At 34.4% G+C, this 13536-nt stretch overlaps 1 protein-coding gene across 1 annotated transcript in view; it reads left to right on the top strand.

Annotated features, from left to right (window-relative positions):
• Atf2 (activating transcription factor 2) overlaps positions 1-13536 on the top strand; it is a 94931-nt gene that overhangs the window by 60534 nt on the left and 20861 nt on the right. The window contains 1 exon segment of the mRNA XM_078017632.1: positions 11662-11811. Within this exon segment, the coding sequence (XP_077873758.1) occupies positions 11662-11811 (150 nt within the window).

Genomic DNA, 13536 nt, shown 5'->3' with positions numbered 1-13536 from the left:
TTGTCATAAACTTTTTAACTTTCTTTTAAAAGACATGAGATTTTTTTTATTTTATAATCAGTGTAATTCTTCATTCTATAGTCTGAGACAATGCAGGACTAATTCTTCTTAACATCAATTTATTAGTGTATTTTTAGAAAATCAATAAATAGTAGTTATTAGATCCTTTTATTTGCTTCAGTTCTAGGCACTATATTAATGATACAATTGTGTAGACATAAAAAACATTACATGTTGTAAGACTTACAGGTTTTTACAGCTATTCTCCATTAGTGCAAATAATCAATCTGATATTTGCACATGATAACCTTTGTTTAAAAGTTAACACATCATTTGAACGAACAACAATTGGTTGAAAAAATGTAAACATTGACTGGTTATTGTGAAAGAACATAAAAACGTAGGGGGTAAAATTGTTCACATCATAGAATGTTGGGTCAGAGCCTTTGGAAATATTAAGATGAACTTGATACCAGAAGAAATTCACTGGGGATATTTTTTATACTTGCTGTTTAAAATACTATATTAATGAAAAATTCAATTTAAGATTCCATGCAGTGAGAACCCTTCCATGGAAGTCAAAAAGATCCTGTTGTTGTAGACTGCGCCAAAAAATAGGCTTACACATTCAGTGGACTTTTTTTCCTACAGATTTATTCAAAAGGAAAACATCCAACTTAAAGAAGTTCTTTTGGCTACAAGTGTAGGCAATAGTTCTAGCATCTATTAAACCTAAGACTAACTAAATAACTTTTTCTCTTAGGTAACTAGAAAACTAAATTGAAAGAGTAAAAGTGTTTTGAACATTTAGGTGTGAAAAAACTACCAAAGCGATAACTTCTATCATTTTATATATAAAAAAACAATCATCACTTAAAATCCCAAAACTAGGCTGGGAGCAGTGGTGCATGCCTAAATCCCAGCAGTTTGGGAGGTTAAGACAGGAGGATCACAAGGTCAAAGCCAGTCTCAGCAATTTAGAAAATCACTAAGCAACTCTGTGAGACTCTATCTCTAAATAAAATATAAAAAAGGGCTGGGAATGTGGCTCAGTGGTTAAGTAACCCTGAGTTCAATCCCCGATGCCCCCCCCACAAAAAAATAACCCACAAAATAATCCAATTTAATTTCTTATTAGAATTTTGGTAATGTAAAATAGCCATATTTTCATGGTTGCCTATTTTAATTGGGATAATAAATAAGATTTCCCTATTTTGTATTAAATAAAAAATATGGGAATTATTCTACTTCCTTTTTAAATTTTTTCTTATGGAAAATTTCAAAATATAAAAAGAAAATAGGATAATATAACAAACTTCCATGTATTCATCACCCAACTTAGTAACGTGACACTATCATTCTGTACTTCCCATTTAACTATTTTTATTTCTGTCTCAATTCAAAATTTACATACACTGATTGAGTCAATTATACTTTTATGGTTTTAATAATTAAAGGCGTTCACAGAACCTACACCACATTATGATATAGAACATTGACATCTACCTAGAAAGTTTTTTGTTTCCCTTCCCTATTAGTTCTCCTTCCAGCTGTTCTGCTGCTATAGTGACTGTAGTCCTAAAATTTCATATAAATGAAATTAATGTGTACTGTCTTATATCCAGCTCAATGAATGTCTCTGAGATTTGTTCATGTTGTTGAGTATATCACAGTTTGCTTCTTTTTATTGCAGAATAGTATTCTATTGTGTGAATAAAACCACAATTTCTTTGTCCATTCTCCTATTAACGGCCACTTGGTTTCCAAGTGGTTAGCTGTTTTGAGTAAAGCTACTATGCGCATTCCTTTTGTTTTTACTTTAATTTAGTTTCATTTTGTTTGGATCAAACCCAGGGCTTCAGCATGCTAGTCAAGCCCTCTCTCTACCCTGACCTACACCCCAAGCTCCCACTACTATGCACATTCTCCTACAATTCTTTGTGAACATAATTTTTATTTTCTTGGAAAATACCTAATGAATAGAAATGCTGAGTCAGGATAAATATATATTTAATTGTAAAAGAAATTATTTCTTTTACCAAGAGTTTATATTGCCTCCAGAAGTATATGGGAATTTCCTTTGTCTCCACAGTCTTGCTGACCTTTAGATTTCTCTTTTTAATTATAGACATTCTAGGAGTGTATAGCAGTTTCTGGTGGTTTGCATTTCCTTTTTGACCAAACTTTGTGAAGTCTTTTGCCCATTTTTTAATGGCTTTTCGTTTACTGTAGGAATTCTTTATATATATATTGGATTCAAGATTTTTGTTAGTTCTGTATGTGGGTGTATAACATGTACGTGTGTGTGTGTGTGTGTGTGTGTGTATACGTATGCATGCGCACACACACAGATATATATTTATATTAGGAGGGGGGTTGCAATTAGAATTATATCATAGTGAATTTTTGTTTTTTTTGTTTTGTATTAAATAAAAAATATGGAAATTATTCTACTTCCTTTTTAAATTTTTCTTATGGAAAATTTCAAAATATAAAAAGAATTGATGCCATTGATAGTGACTTTTGTGCCCCAAACTGATTATTCAGGGACTACTTTTTAAAAACATGTTCACATTTATCAAAGTTACAAGTTTGAAAACTTAAGTTTCTTAAGTTTTGAAAGCAATTTACAAATACAAGTGTGTAATAATTGCTTCTAAAGGGTTTTAAATATAATGCATCTGAAATATGTTAAGCCACATTTGTAAAAATTTCTCAGTTAACAAACTTTCCTAAGTGTTTGATAACTCTTAAACTTTTAGATTTGATGAGGCATGGTTTTCTTAGATATACCTATAGCATTTAGAAGCTTAGTTAAGATTATCTTACTACTGAAAACTAAAATTTACAGGTCTAAATCAATCTCCAAATTAAACATTTTTAATTAAAATACAAAGATAATCTGTTACTCAGTGTAGCAAATTATTTTCGCACTTTTAGAACAGAATTTACCAAAAAAGTGCAAATTGATTTCCAAGTTTAAAGTTAAAATGTCAGTGTCATGAATTTATTAGTAAGCTTCAGGAGATAAAAACAATTCTGTCCACCCATTTGAAGACTGTTGAAGTTAGGTTCATATCAGTGCACAGAAGTTTCTTGATGACCAAATTATTGATCACAAGACTAGATGTTTTCCTGCAACAAAGATAGAACTCCACATTCATTTTCTCCAAGTGGATGGTTCTGTTATGCCAGATTCGTGAGACCCAAATAGATCTCCAGGAGCCGAATCCGATACAAGCACACAAGAGTCATTTTTGCAAGCTGGAGGCTCGACTCACAACCGTTCTCGAAGCAGCGGTCCCAGGGAGTGAGTCCCGGTACTTTGTTCAGTGAGATTTTATAGGTTTGGGGGGGGATACTCTATGCGTCACAACATCACACAGCAAATCATTCCATACCGAGGGAAAGTCAAACAACAACTCTTAACATTGATTAGCACATTCACTGGCGGGAACAAGTTGGGTAGGGGTGATTGGTCAGTACAAGAGGAGGATTCCTTTGAACTGATTGGTTTAGGCCAAGAGGGGTGTTCGTGCTAAACTACATGGTTTCCCAACATGTTATCAACCACCATAAACTACTTGGGGGTCATTTGGCATTTCAGGTATTTTCCCTGTCTCATGCTGATTGGAGGTTGCTAGGGGGTTTGCTATGGTTCTCACCTAGCCTGAGTCAGGGACAGGTGGCGTCACAGACCTCTCCTGTTATTTACAGACAAACAACTCAGCAGGGTGGGTATGTACTTAGGAGTGCTCTGTGGGTTTTTCCAAGTACAAGGGTCATGCCCCCTTCCTTAGGACAGGCCTTGAGGTAGAAGTTGCTGTTATTTATTTATTTTTTAAAAATGGAGTCACATTAGTTTTTCAGTTCTTAGCTCATAACCCCTGGATTTATTTAATATGTTAAATAATTCTGACTGCAGCCACCAGTAAAACCTATTTCTTTTACTATTTCAGTTGAATTTTGCTTTGTTGGTGTAGTGGTGGTAGTTTTCAACTCTTTGAAAACATATAAACATCTTTTTTAAATTTTTCTTTTGTGATACTAGGGATCAAATTCATGTGCATTCTACCACTAAACTACATCTGCAACTCTTAATTTTCTATTTTGAGACAAGATCTCACTAAGTTGATGAAACTGGCCTTGAACTGGCAATCCTACTACTTCAGCCTTCTGGTAGCTAGGATTACAAGTGGTACACTACCACACCTGGCTAAAAAAATCATTCTTTGGGGGTTCTACATCTCTCTCAAGAACTGTTTGATCTTTGGTCACAATATGTTAACGGCATGCTACATAGTTTAGTGTAGTAGTGATTCTGCTCATATAACCTATGGTTAAGAAAATAAGAGAAATGGCAAAATTGAAACACTTAAGAATAAGAATGGAGCACACCACTGTTGAAGAGAAACTTAACTTTGTATCCTAAGAAAGCCAAGGATGCTTTTGTAATAACCTGATTTTCAGATGCCCAATGCTTAAGGAAAATTTATGTATGTGTCAGGTTTTGTCGACTACAAATAGGAAAATAATAAGGTCTTTCTTTTCTGTTGAAGTCTTCAAAGTAAACTTCAAAAGAAAAAAAATTTAACAACTTATTAGTCTTTGGAAAAGTAATGTGATAAAAATTATCTAGTACAAGATTATCTAGTACTTTTTAACACTATAGAAAATTTCCCAGGAGCTGCTATTTTTACAAAATTATAGCAGATATCATCAAATTTAGATTTAGGAGGTTTTTGGTTTTGGTTTTGTCATTAAACACATAAACAGTAGATATTTGCTATCTGTGTTACTCTTAAAATACTTTCTTATGTAATATTTGTAGTAAAATACTGACTCTAGAAATAAGATGTTGATAATCTGGGAGTTTTGTTTAGGAATATTTAGTGAAGTATTTAAGTAGTAGCCTTCAGAATCATTCCTTGAAGACTTGTGACATACTGAGAAATATCTTTGTACACAGTGGGTAGCCAGTAGGGTTTCTGCGGGGGGTTTCCACCAAGAGCTGACATAGGGCATCTTGGCAAATGTTCAGAAACCTACATTAACTTAGATGGGCCCTGCATGGAACCTCATGTTCAGCAGAATTCTTCTGACCTGCCTCTGCATGCCAAGCTAATCAGCAAACACCTAATGAGCCCACACCAAAGAAACAGACCCTCTCCAAACCTACTTCATTTTCATATGTTCTCTAGGGGTGGGGAGACAAGACTTCATGAGGACTGATGATGCTGCAAAGACCACAATAATGATAATTAACTTGCTGAATTTAGAAGATTATGCTGTTAATTAGTTGAAAAATAAAGATAAGTAATAGAGCAGCAGATGGTAGGATAACACCCAGGAGAAGGAGGGTTATTACTCTGATGAGTTTTTGTGGCACATATGAAATATGTATCTGACTTTTTCATAAATTGTTTCTAGAGAACGTTATCTTTTTTTCTCTGAACTATGATAGTTTTTTTTTTCATATCAGGTTCTGACAGATTTGATACAGATGATTTCAAGAGTGCTACATAAGCAGAGAACATAGAACTTGAATAACAAATTATTTTTATCATATCACCTATAAAAATGAGTGTATCAGATTGTTCATCACAATGAATGAAGGTATAAATATGCAGATGCACCATTCACCCTTTAATTAATTGGCACAGTCTATATCTCAAAGAAAAAAGCTCTTATTATAGGTGTTGAACTTGACATTGCTAAAAATTAACTCAACTTCAAAACACTAATCTACTTCTTAGAAACATAATAATAAAAGACAGGTTTTTTTTTCAAACAGTATATGCCTTTCCCTTAAAATTATGCCTAGGATTTATTGTACATATTAGAGATTATAGATCACTTAAATCTTATTTAATTTCTTTGAGTGCTCATTCTTTATTTTCTGAACACTCAATCTTTATTTGCCTTTTTTTTTTTTTTTTTTTTTTTTTTTTTTGGTACCAAGGCTTGAACTCAGGGGCACTCGGCCACCACATCCCCAGTCCTATTTTGTATATTTAGAGATAGGGTCTACCTGAGTTGCTTAGCACCTCATCGTTGAGGCTGGCTTTGAACTTGGGATCCTTCTATCTCTGCCTCCTGAGCTGCTGGAATTACAGGCATGTTCCACCATGCCTAGCTTTTATTTGCTTATTAAATTTCTCTGGTGAGAGAAACTTTGATCTTAGTAATGGACTGAGCATATATCAATATAATTGATAACAAATATACTTAGATTACTTTTTTTTCCATTTGTAAAATTATTTAGTACACTGCCAACATTTTAAAAATGGGATACATCACATCTTTTACTGAAAGATTTGGATGCCCTGGCCCAGCATTCCAATGTGGCCATATGGGACCTGTGCTCTTCCATGGTTCACAGAGCATCTGTGTGTGAGACCAGAAGCAGTTGTCACTGGGTTAGATGGGAGGATATTATCTCCAACCTCCATAAGCCCTCAAACTTCCAAATTCTGCAGAGATAATAATGGTTTCTCTGTCATTCCAACTGGGGTTACAAGGTCTGGAAGAACGAATGACATTCCACCTTTATTGGAGGACAGCCTGCACTGTGAGTTTTAAATAATGATGCCTTGCCCTGCCCCAGGGCCAGTGGGCTCAAACATCTCTAGCTGCAGGGCATATTCAGTGACCTGTTTGGCCAGTTCTGGGGAGGGGATGATGGTGTCTTCTGGCTTCTGCTGGCTGGCAAAACTGTAGTAGTTGTTGGGGCCCAGTACCAACCCTCACTTTTAGCTTAGTCTGTCATCTTCTTGGGTGTCTTGAAAAAGAGGTTCTGGGTGGCCTCAGTGATAAGGATTTTCTCAGCCTTCTCAATACGTCCTGCCGTCTTGTCACTGATAGTGTCCAGCAGAATGTTGTTGAAAAAGTGTAGCTTTCAGCAGGGATGTTGCCTTTGACCAGGAATATCTTGTTATAGCTGCCCTCTATCAGATACAGCTCAAGGGACATAGGGTGCTTGATGTAGACATTGGTCTAAATACCCTTGGCAGGTAGGTGCTAGAATACTTAATATTAGGGCAAAGCTCTATTTTGGCAGAGTGTTTGTTAATAATGTGTTAAGTGAACTGGGGGTGGGGGTGGTCAACAGATAGAATTTCAGGTTTTACCTCTGCTACTAACTTTATGATTTTGAGCAGTTAACTTCAATTTTTGAGAAGTTTCTTATATGGAAGATGATGATTATATTCTGAATTCCATTATCTCAGCTAGCTCCAAAATTCTATTGTAAAATAAATGTCCACTGTATTTGTATTTGCTTTCATTAATTCTTTTAAAACCAAGATATTTGACCTTCTTTAAAATACTCCTAACAGGGCTGGGGATGTGGCTCAAGCGGTAGCGCGCTCGCCTGGCATGCATGCGGCCCGGGTTCGATCCTCAGCACCACATACAAACAACGATGTTGTGTCCGCCAAAAACTAAAAAATAAATATTAAAAAAAAAAAAATTCTCTCTCTCTCTCCTCTCTCACTCTCTCTTTAAAAACAAACAAACAAACAAATAAAATACTCCTAACATATATAAAGGTAAATTATAGGTATCCTTATATGAATTATAAAAATTTATATGAATATTTAGTGCCTGCTTTCTTCACCTAACATTCTAAGTTTTTAGCACACATATATATAGTTTTTAAAAAATTAATCAGCAGTTGAGCAGTGTTAATTAACCCTTAAAGTCTCTTTCTTATATTTTATACCCACTGGCACACTTTCCAAGTCAGACCCATTGTAATCAATGTAACAGCATGGAGCAAACATTAGTGCTTCCTCACTGGATGAGTGCTGTATACCCTAGGGCAGTCAAGGGAGGATAATGAATGAATACTGATGCTGCTTTTAAGTGCTCTGTAAGGTTGTAACTTGCCCTACTAAAGATTATTCAAGAGAGTGATGTTTATGTACTTCAGACTCCCCTATGTGTAGTTACTGTATTTCATTAATTCTAAGAGTTAAGCTCTTCACTATAAAACTTTAAATGCTCTTCAATTCTATAATGTTTTCTACCTAAGGACTTAAAAATGTTTTACCAACACATAATTTATCAAGCCTCACAGCTCTATTTTGTAGTGTATTTTTGCACATATTATATCCAGAAACAAAAGCTCCAATTTAGCACTATAAATTGGGTACTATTTGTTATATTTTGATCTCTAACATTCTGTTTATTGAAGGTATAAATATGCAGACCAACCATCTCCTCAGACTCTCCTTTTTTGTTCTGTTTATGTGATTTATACTCTTTTCTAACTTTTATCTTTCTTTCACTTCTTTTCAATCAGTTTCCTGAATATTCCTGTCTTTTTCCAGCCAGCTACCAGTTGGGTCACTCATCTGTTTCCATTTTTTATGTGTCTACTTCAACATTATTCTCAGTCATTAGTGTCCTTATTTCCTTTGTCCTAACGACAAATTGTTTCTGATTTCTTAAAAAAAAAAAAAAAAAAAGAAGAAGAAGGCATTTGGGCTGGGATTGTGACTCAGCGGTAGAACGCTCACCTAGCACAGGCATGACCCGGGTTTGATTCTCAGCACCACATAAAAATAAAGGCATTGTGTTGTGTTCATCTACAAAAATATATTCATATTCTCATTCATTCTCATTCTCTCTCTCTCTCTCTCTCTCTCTCTCTAAAAAAAATGTTAGGATATAGAGGAAAGAAGGAATTAGGAATTTTGTCTGTATTCTTAAATATAATATATTGCAGTATATGGTATTGGTTTGTTTGTTTTGGTACTAGAGATTGAACCCAGGGTCTCATGCATGCTAGGCAAATGATCTGTCACAGAGCTACATTTCCAGCCTTTTAAAAAATTTTGAGACAAGATCTTGCTGAATTGCCCAGAATGGCCTCGAACCTAGAATCCTTCTACCTTAACCCTCTGCATCACTGGGATTACAGCCACCACACCTGGCTCAATAACTATTCTTGAAGAAATAAAGAAGCTAACATTTTAGAAATCCTTTTATGAATCAGTTAATTGTGGGTATTATATTTAATTTTTGTTTAACTCCTCCAAGGGAGTTATTCCCAGTTTCACAGATAAGAAAATTGAGACTCAAAAGATTTATTTATTCAAAATTACGGATAGTTTGAATTAAAGTTCTATATGTACATGATCTTCTCATCTGAAAAAATATTATAATACATTGTGTGTACAATCAGTGAAGATAGTAGGACTTTACAGATATTGTGATTTTTATAGTTCGTAGAGAAAGTCTGTCAGAAAAGGAGAAAACATGCCTGATCCTGGGTGACATGGCTTAGCAGTTGTATAAGGCTTGTCTTTCTCAATCCTTTATGGTTGTCTTTTGAAAGCCATGCAGTCTCAGATTATCTTTCTTGTTCTTTCCCTGTGTTTTCTGACAGTACCAAGTATAATATATGTAACATAGTGCCATAGAAAAATTGCACACTTTGAAGCTGAAGAGATTTTGTATTCGAAACCAGGATTTGAACTAGTTTAATAGCTTGAGAGAATGATCACCGGATTCCTAATCTATAAAACAGGGATACTATTCATTTAAAAACGTATTTAAAAACTATTGATAACTCAGATGAATCTCAAGTGCATTATGCCAAAGGAAAAAAGTCAGATTCAAAAGACTAGACACTGTGTGTTTCCGTTTAAATGATATTCTGGATAAGATAAAATTTTGGGGGTCAAAAAACAGATTAGTGGTTTCCAGGGGCCAGAGATGCAAGGAAAACATGACAGGATAGGGCATCAGGGCATTTTGTGGGTAGAATTATTCAGTATCCTAGTTGTGGAGAAAGTAACACCAAGTGTATGTGCTTGTTAACACTCAAAGAACTGTATATACTAAAATGAGTAAATTTACTGTCTGTAAAACTTATACCTCAATAAGACTTTTCTGTAAACTACTGACTTTTTTAAAAAATCAAATCCAGTATCTATAAGCATTCAATAGAGAGAAAATGTCCACTAATGCTTATCTAGGCATAAATTATTGCCTGTGGTGAAATTCTACTGATCTTTTCATATATGCTTCAGTTGTTGAGGGATTTGGATCACATATAATAAACAATAAAAAGATATGCATAGATAAAAAATTTTGTAGTTGATAAAATTTTCTAAAATTTTTCTTGGAATAAGTGAAAACAGTTGTAGAAACATTTGAGGGCCTTTTCAAAAGGTCTTTTTTTTTTTTTAAAGAGAGAGAGAGAGAAAGTGAGAATGAATTTTTTAATATTTATATTTTAGTTTTCCGCAGACACAGCATCTTTGTATGTGGTGCTGAGGATCGAACCTGGACCGCACGCATGCCAGGCGAGCACACTACCGCTTGAACCACATCCCCAGCCCTCAAAAGGTCTTTTTTTTTTTTTTTTTAGAGAGAGAGAGAGAATTTTTTACTATTTATTTTTTTAGTTCTCGGCGGACACAACATCTTTGTTTGTATGTGGTGCTGAGGATCGAACCCAGGCCGCATGCATGCCAGGCGAGGGCGCTACCGCTTGAGCCACATCCCCAGCCCCAAAAGGTCTTTTCTTCACATGCATTCTTTACTATGTGCTGTGGAAAGGAAGAAAGGAAAATTTGTTAAGAATCTCTTTTTTTTTTTAATAGTTAACATCCAAGCCGGGCTCAGTGGCACACAGCTGTAATCCCAGCGGCTCAGGAGGCTGAGACAGGAGGATCGAAATTTCAAAGCCAGCCCGGCAATGTCGAGGCACTAAGCAACTCAGTGAAATTTATTTGGGGCTCAAGAACTACATCTCAGTTAAGAGCAGTGTTAGCAATAGTAGTCCCAGGTTTTTCCAGATTCTTGATGTTCCTTTCATTGCTGAGATACTATGATTATCTTATACTAATTGTTACATACTTACAAATCATAAAACTAACTTAAAAACACATCTGCCCAGTTTCACAGAAGAAATCAAGATAATCTCTACTCTTACTATCTAATTGGCATATGACATGACATATTTCTGATGATAGATAAATTTCATTCAAATTGTATCTTTAGGAGGAAGTGTAGCCATAAAATGTAGGGCTGTAATCTAATACCAGACTTATTACATTCTATAAGTCAGTTAGGTCCGGTTCATTTTACTGGCAAAAAATAAAATATAGTGGAAGAAAAGGATCTACAGGAAGTAAAGCTAACTGTAAGTTCTAGAAGGAAGTTCAGTCTGGCAGGCAGCATAGTGGCCTAAAAAAAATGCAGCATCTCTTCATTGTCCAAATACCAAACTTATAAACAGAGATTATTAAAGGGGACCAAATCTGGGTAAGAATAGATTTAGGTTTTAGTATCTTAAGCAGAACCTGGGGGTGGGGAGGAGGTATAAGAATGAGGGAGAAAAGAATGAATAAAAGTGTATATTACAATTAACTTGTAATGTGTTTTTTAATTGATCGAAGCTAGTTATTTTCAGCTAACTTTTATTTTTTTAACTTTTCAGAATTAGACAAAAAGAGAAGCTTTCCAAATGTACAATTGTTTGTCATATTGATATTTATAATACTCAATGAAATATGATAATTGAAACTAATTTCAAAGCCAAGTATGTTCCTTAACAAATATTTTCAATTAGCTAATGGGTATGTTGTAAACTACATTTGGGGATAAAGCAGGAAACTTCTTTTTTAAATGATGTTTACATTTCAGAGATTAAAAGCTGCTTTGACCCAACAACATCCTCCAGTTACCAATGGTGATACTGTCAAAGGTCATGGTAGTGGATTGGTTAGGACTCAGTCAGAAGAATCTCGCCCACAATCATTACAACAACCAGCTACATCCACAACAGAAACTCCGGTATGTGTGTTTTTTTAATCATTCACTACTCTTGTTATCAATAAAAAAAACAAATGTAGTGTGACTTACATTGACTCTTTTATAGATTTTGAAAAAAATAAATATTTTTTTATCATGTTGTCATTCCAGAACTATATCAAAAATCTTTAAAAAAAATGTAGGTCATATGTATGTGTTAATACAAAATTAAATAGATAAAAATAATAGATACATTGTTACTGTTCAAGACATTTTATAATAAACTCTGTAGGCATTTATGTGTATTGACCTGACACAACACAGAAGACTTTTGTTTTGTTTTTTGGAACTAGGGACTGAATCAGAGGCATTCTACTTCTGAGACACATCCCTAACCCTTTCATTTTTTATTTTAAGTTGACCAGGTTGGCCTTGAACACACAGTCCTTCCATATAGCTGAGATTTTAGGTGTGAACCACTGTGCCAGTTTTTAAATAAATAGTTTTTAACAGTGAAACCTAATACAACTTTGGGAAACTTATTTCATTCCTTCTTTCTTGATTGAGGAATTTTAGGGTTGTGATTTCCTCTTTGGAAAATTTGTCCTATAACTAGAAAAACCTTAGAACCTTATGTTGAGGGGAATGAAGAGTTTCTTTTAATTATTGTCACAAAACTATAGACAGACTTGTCTTAAAAACAAACAATAATTATCAATATATTTTCCTTTCTGTGATATAAATAGGTTTGATATTAAACTGTACTCTTGAATATTATTACATAGTCTATGTTCTGTAAACATTATAGACATTAACAATTTATTTGATATTGTTGAAGAATGCCTTATTCTTTAGAAACGTTTCAGATAGCAAAACTAAGATCTCTAAAGAATATTTCTACTGGGCACAGTGGTATATACCTGTAGTCCCAGCTACTTGGGAGTCTAAGTCAGGAGAATTGCAAGTTCAAGCCCAGCAATTTAGTGAGACCCTATCTCAAAATAAAAAATAACAAGGACTGTGTCTGTAACCCACTGATAATGCACCCCTGCACTCAATCCCCAGTACAACAAAAACTACATAAGAATCTTTCTGAATCTCTTTTCAAAATTGTCATTGATTTTCCTTTTCCCTAGAATATCATTGTCCCTAATTACACTGCCTAGCGTATTATAGTGTTGCAGTGGTCTCTAGCCACTGAAGTGAATAGGGCTGTTAACTGATGTTCCACATGTCCAAAGAAGCAGGCATTTTTTTTTCTTTAGCAATTCTTGTTTTCACATGTTGTATTTGCTCACTCATTATAAAGCACTAGTTCTTTTTATTTATTCATGTAAGTATTCTTACTACACTTCTAGGTGATGGGAGGTCTTTTAAATATATAAATATTCATACCCATATATGTGTAAGTCATATGACACAAATCAAATGATTCTTGAATTAAAATTTGTAAAACATCACCAAAAGAATAAATATGGCAGCAGTTTATACTAAGAACCCCTTTTCACTTATCTCTAGTTTCTAACTATCTATCATGATTGATATTTCTATATGTCTACAATAAATTTCTAACCCCCTGCCTTTTGGCAGTATGAGGGCTCCAACCCAGGGTCTCACACATGCTAGGCAAGCACTTTAACACTGAGCTACATCCCCAGCCTTTACAATAAATTTTATATTCTCTACTTGAAGAATATTAGTATTGACCTTAAAAATTTCCAATCAAAGAAATGGGTAAATACCAAGTTTTAGATTGTCAACTAAACA

This window comes from Ictidomys tridecemlineatus, chromosome 7 (genome assembly GCF_052094955.1).
Source record: "Ictidomys tridecemlineatus isolate mIctTri1 chromosome 7, mIctTri1.hap1, whole genome shotgun sequence".
NCBI lineage: Eukaryota > Metazoa > Chordata > Mammalia > Rodentia > Sciuridae > Ictidomys > Ictidomys tridecemlineatus.
The sequence above is the reverse complement of the archived record's forward strand: the minus strand, read 5'-3'. Positions and strand labels throughout refer to the sequence as shown.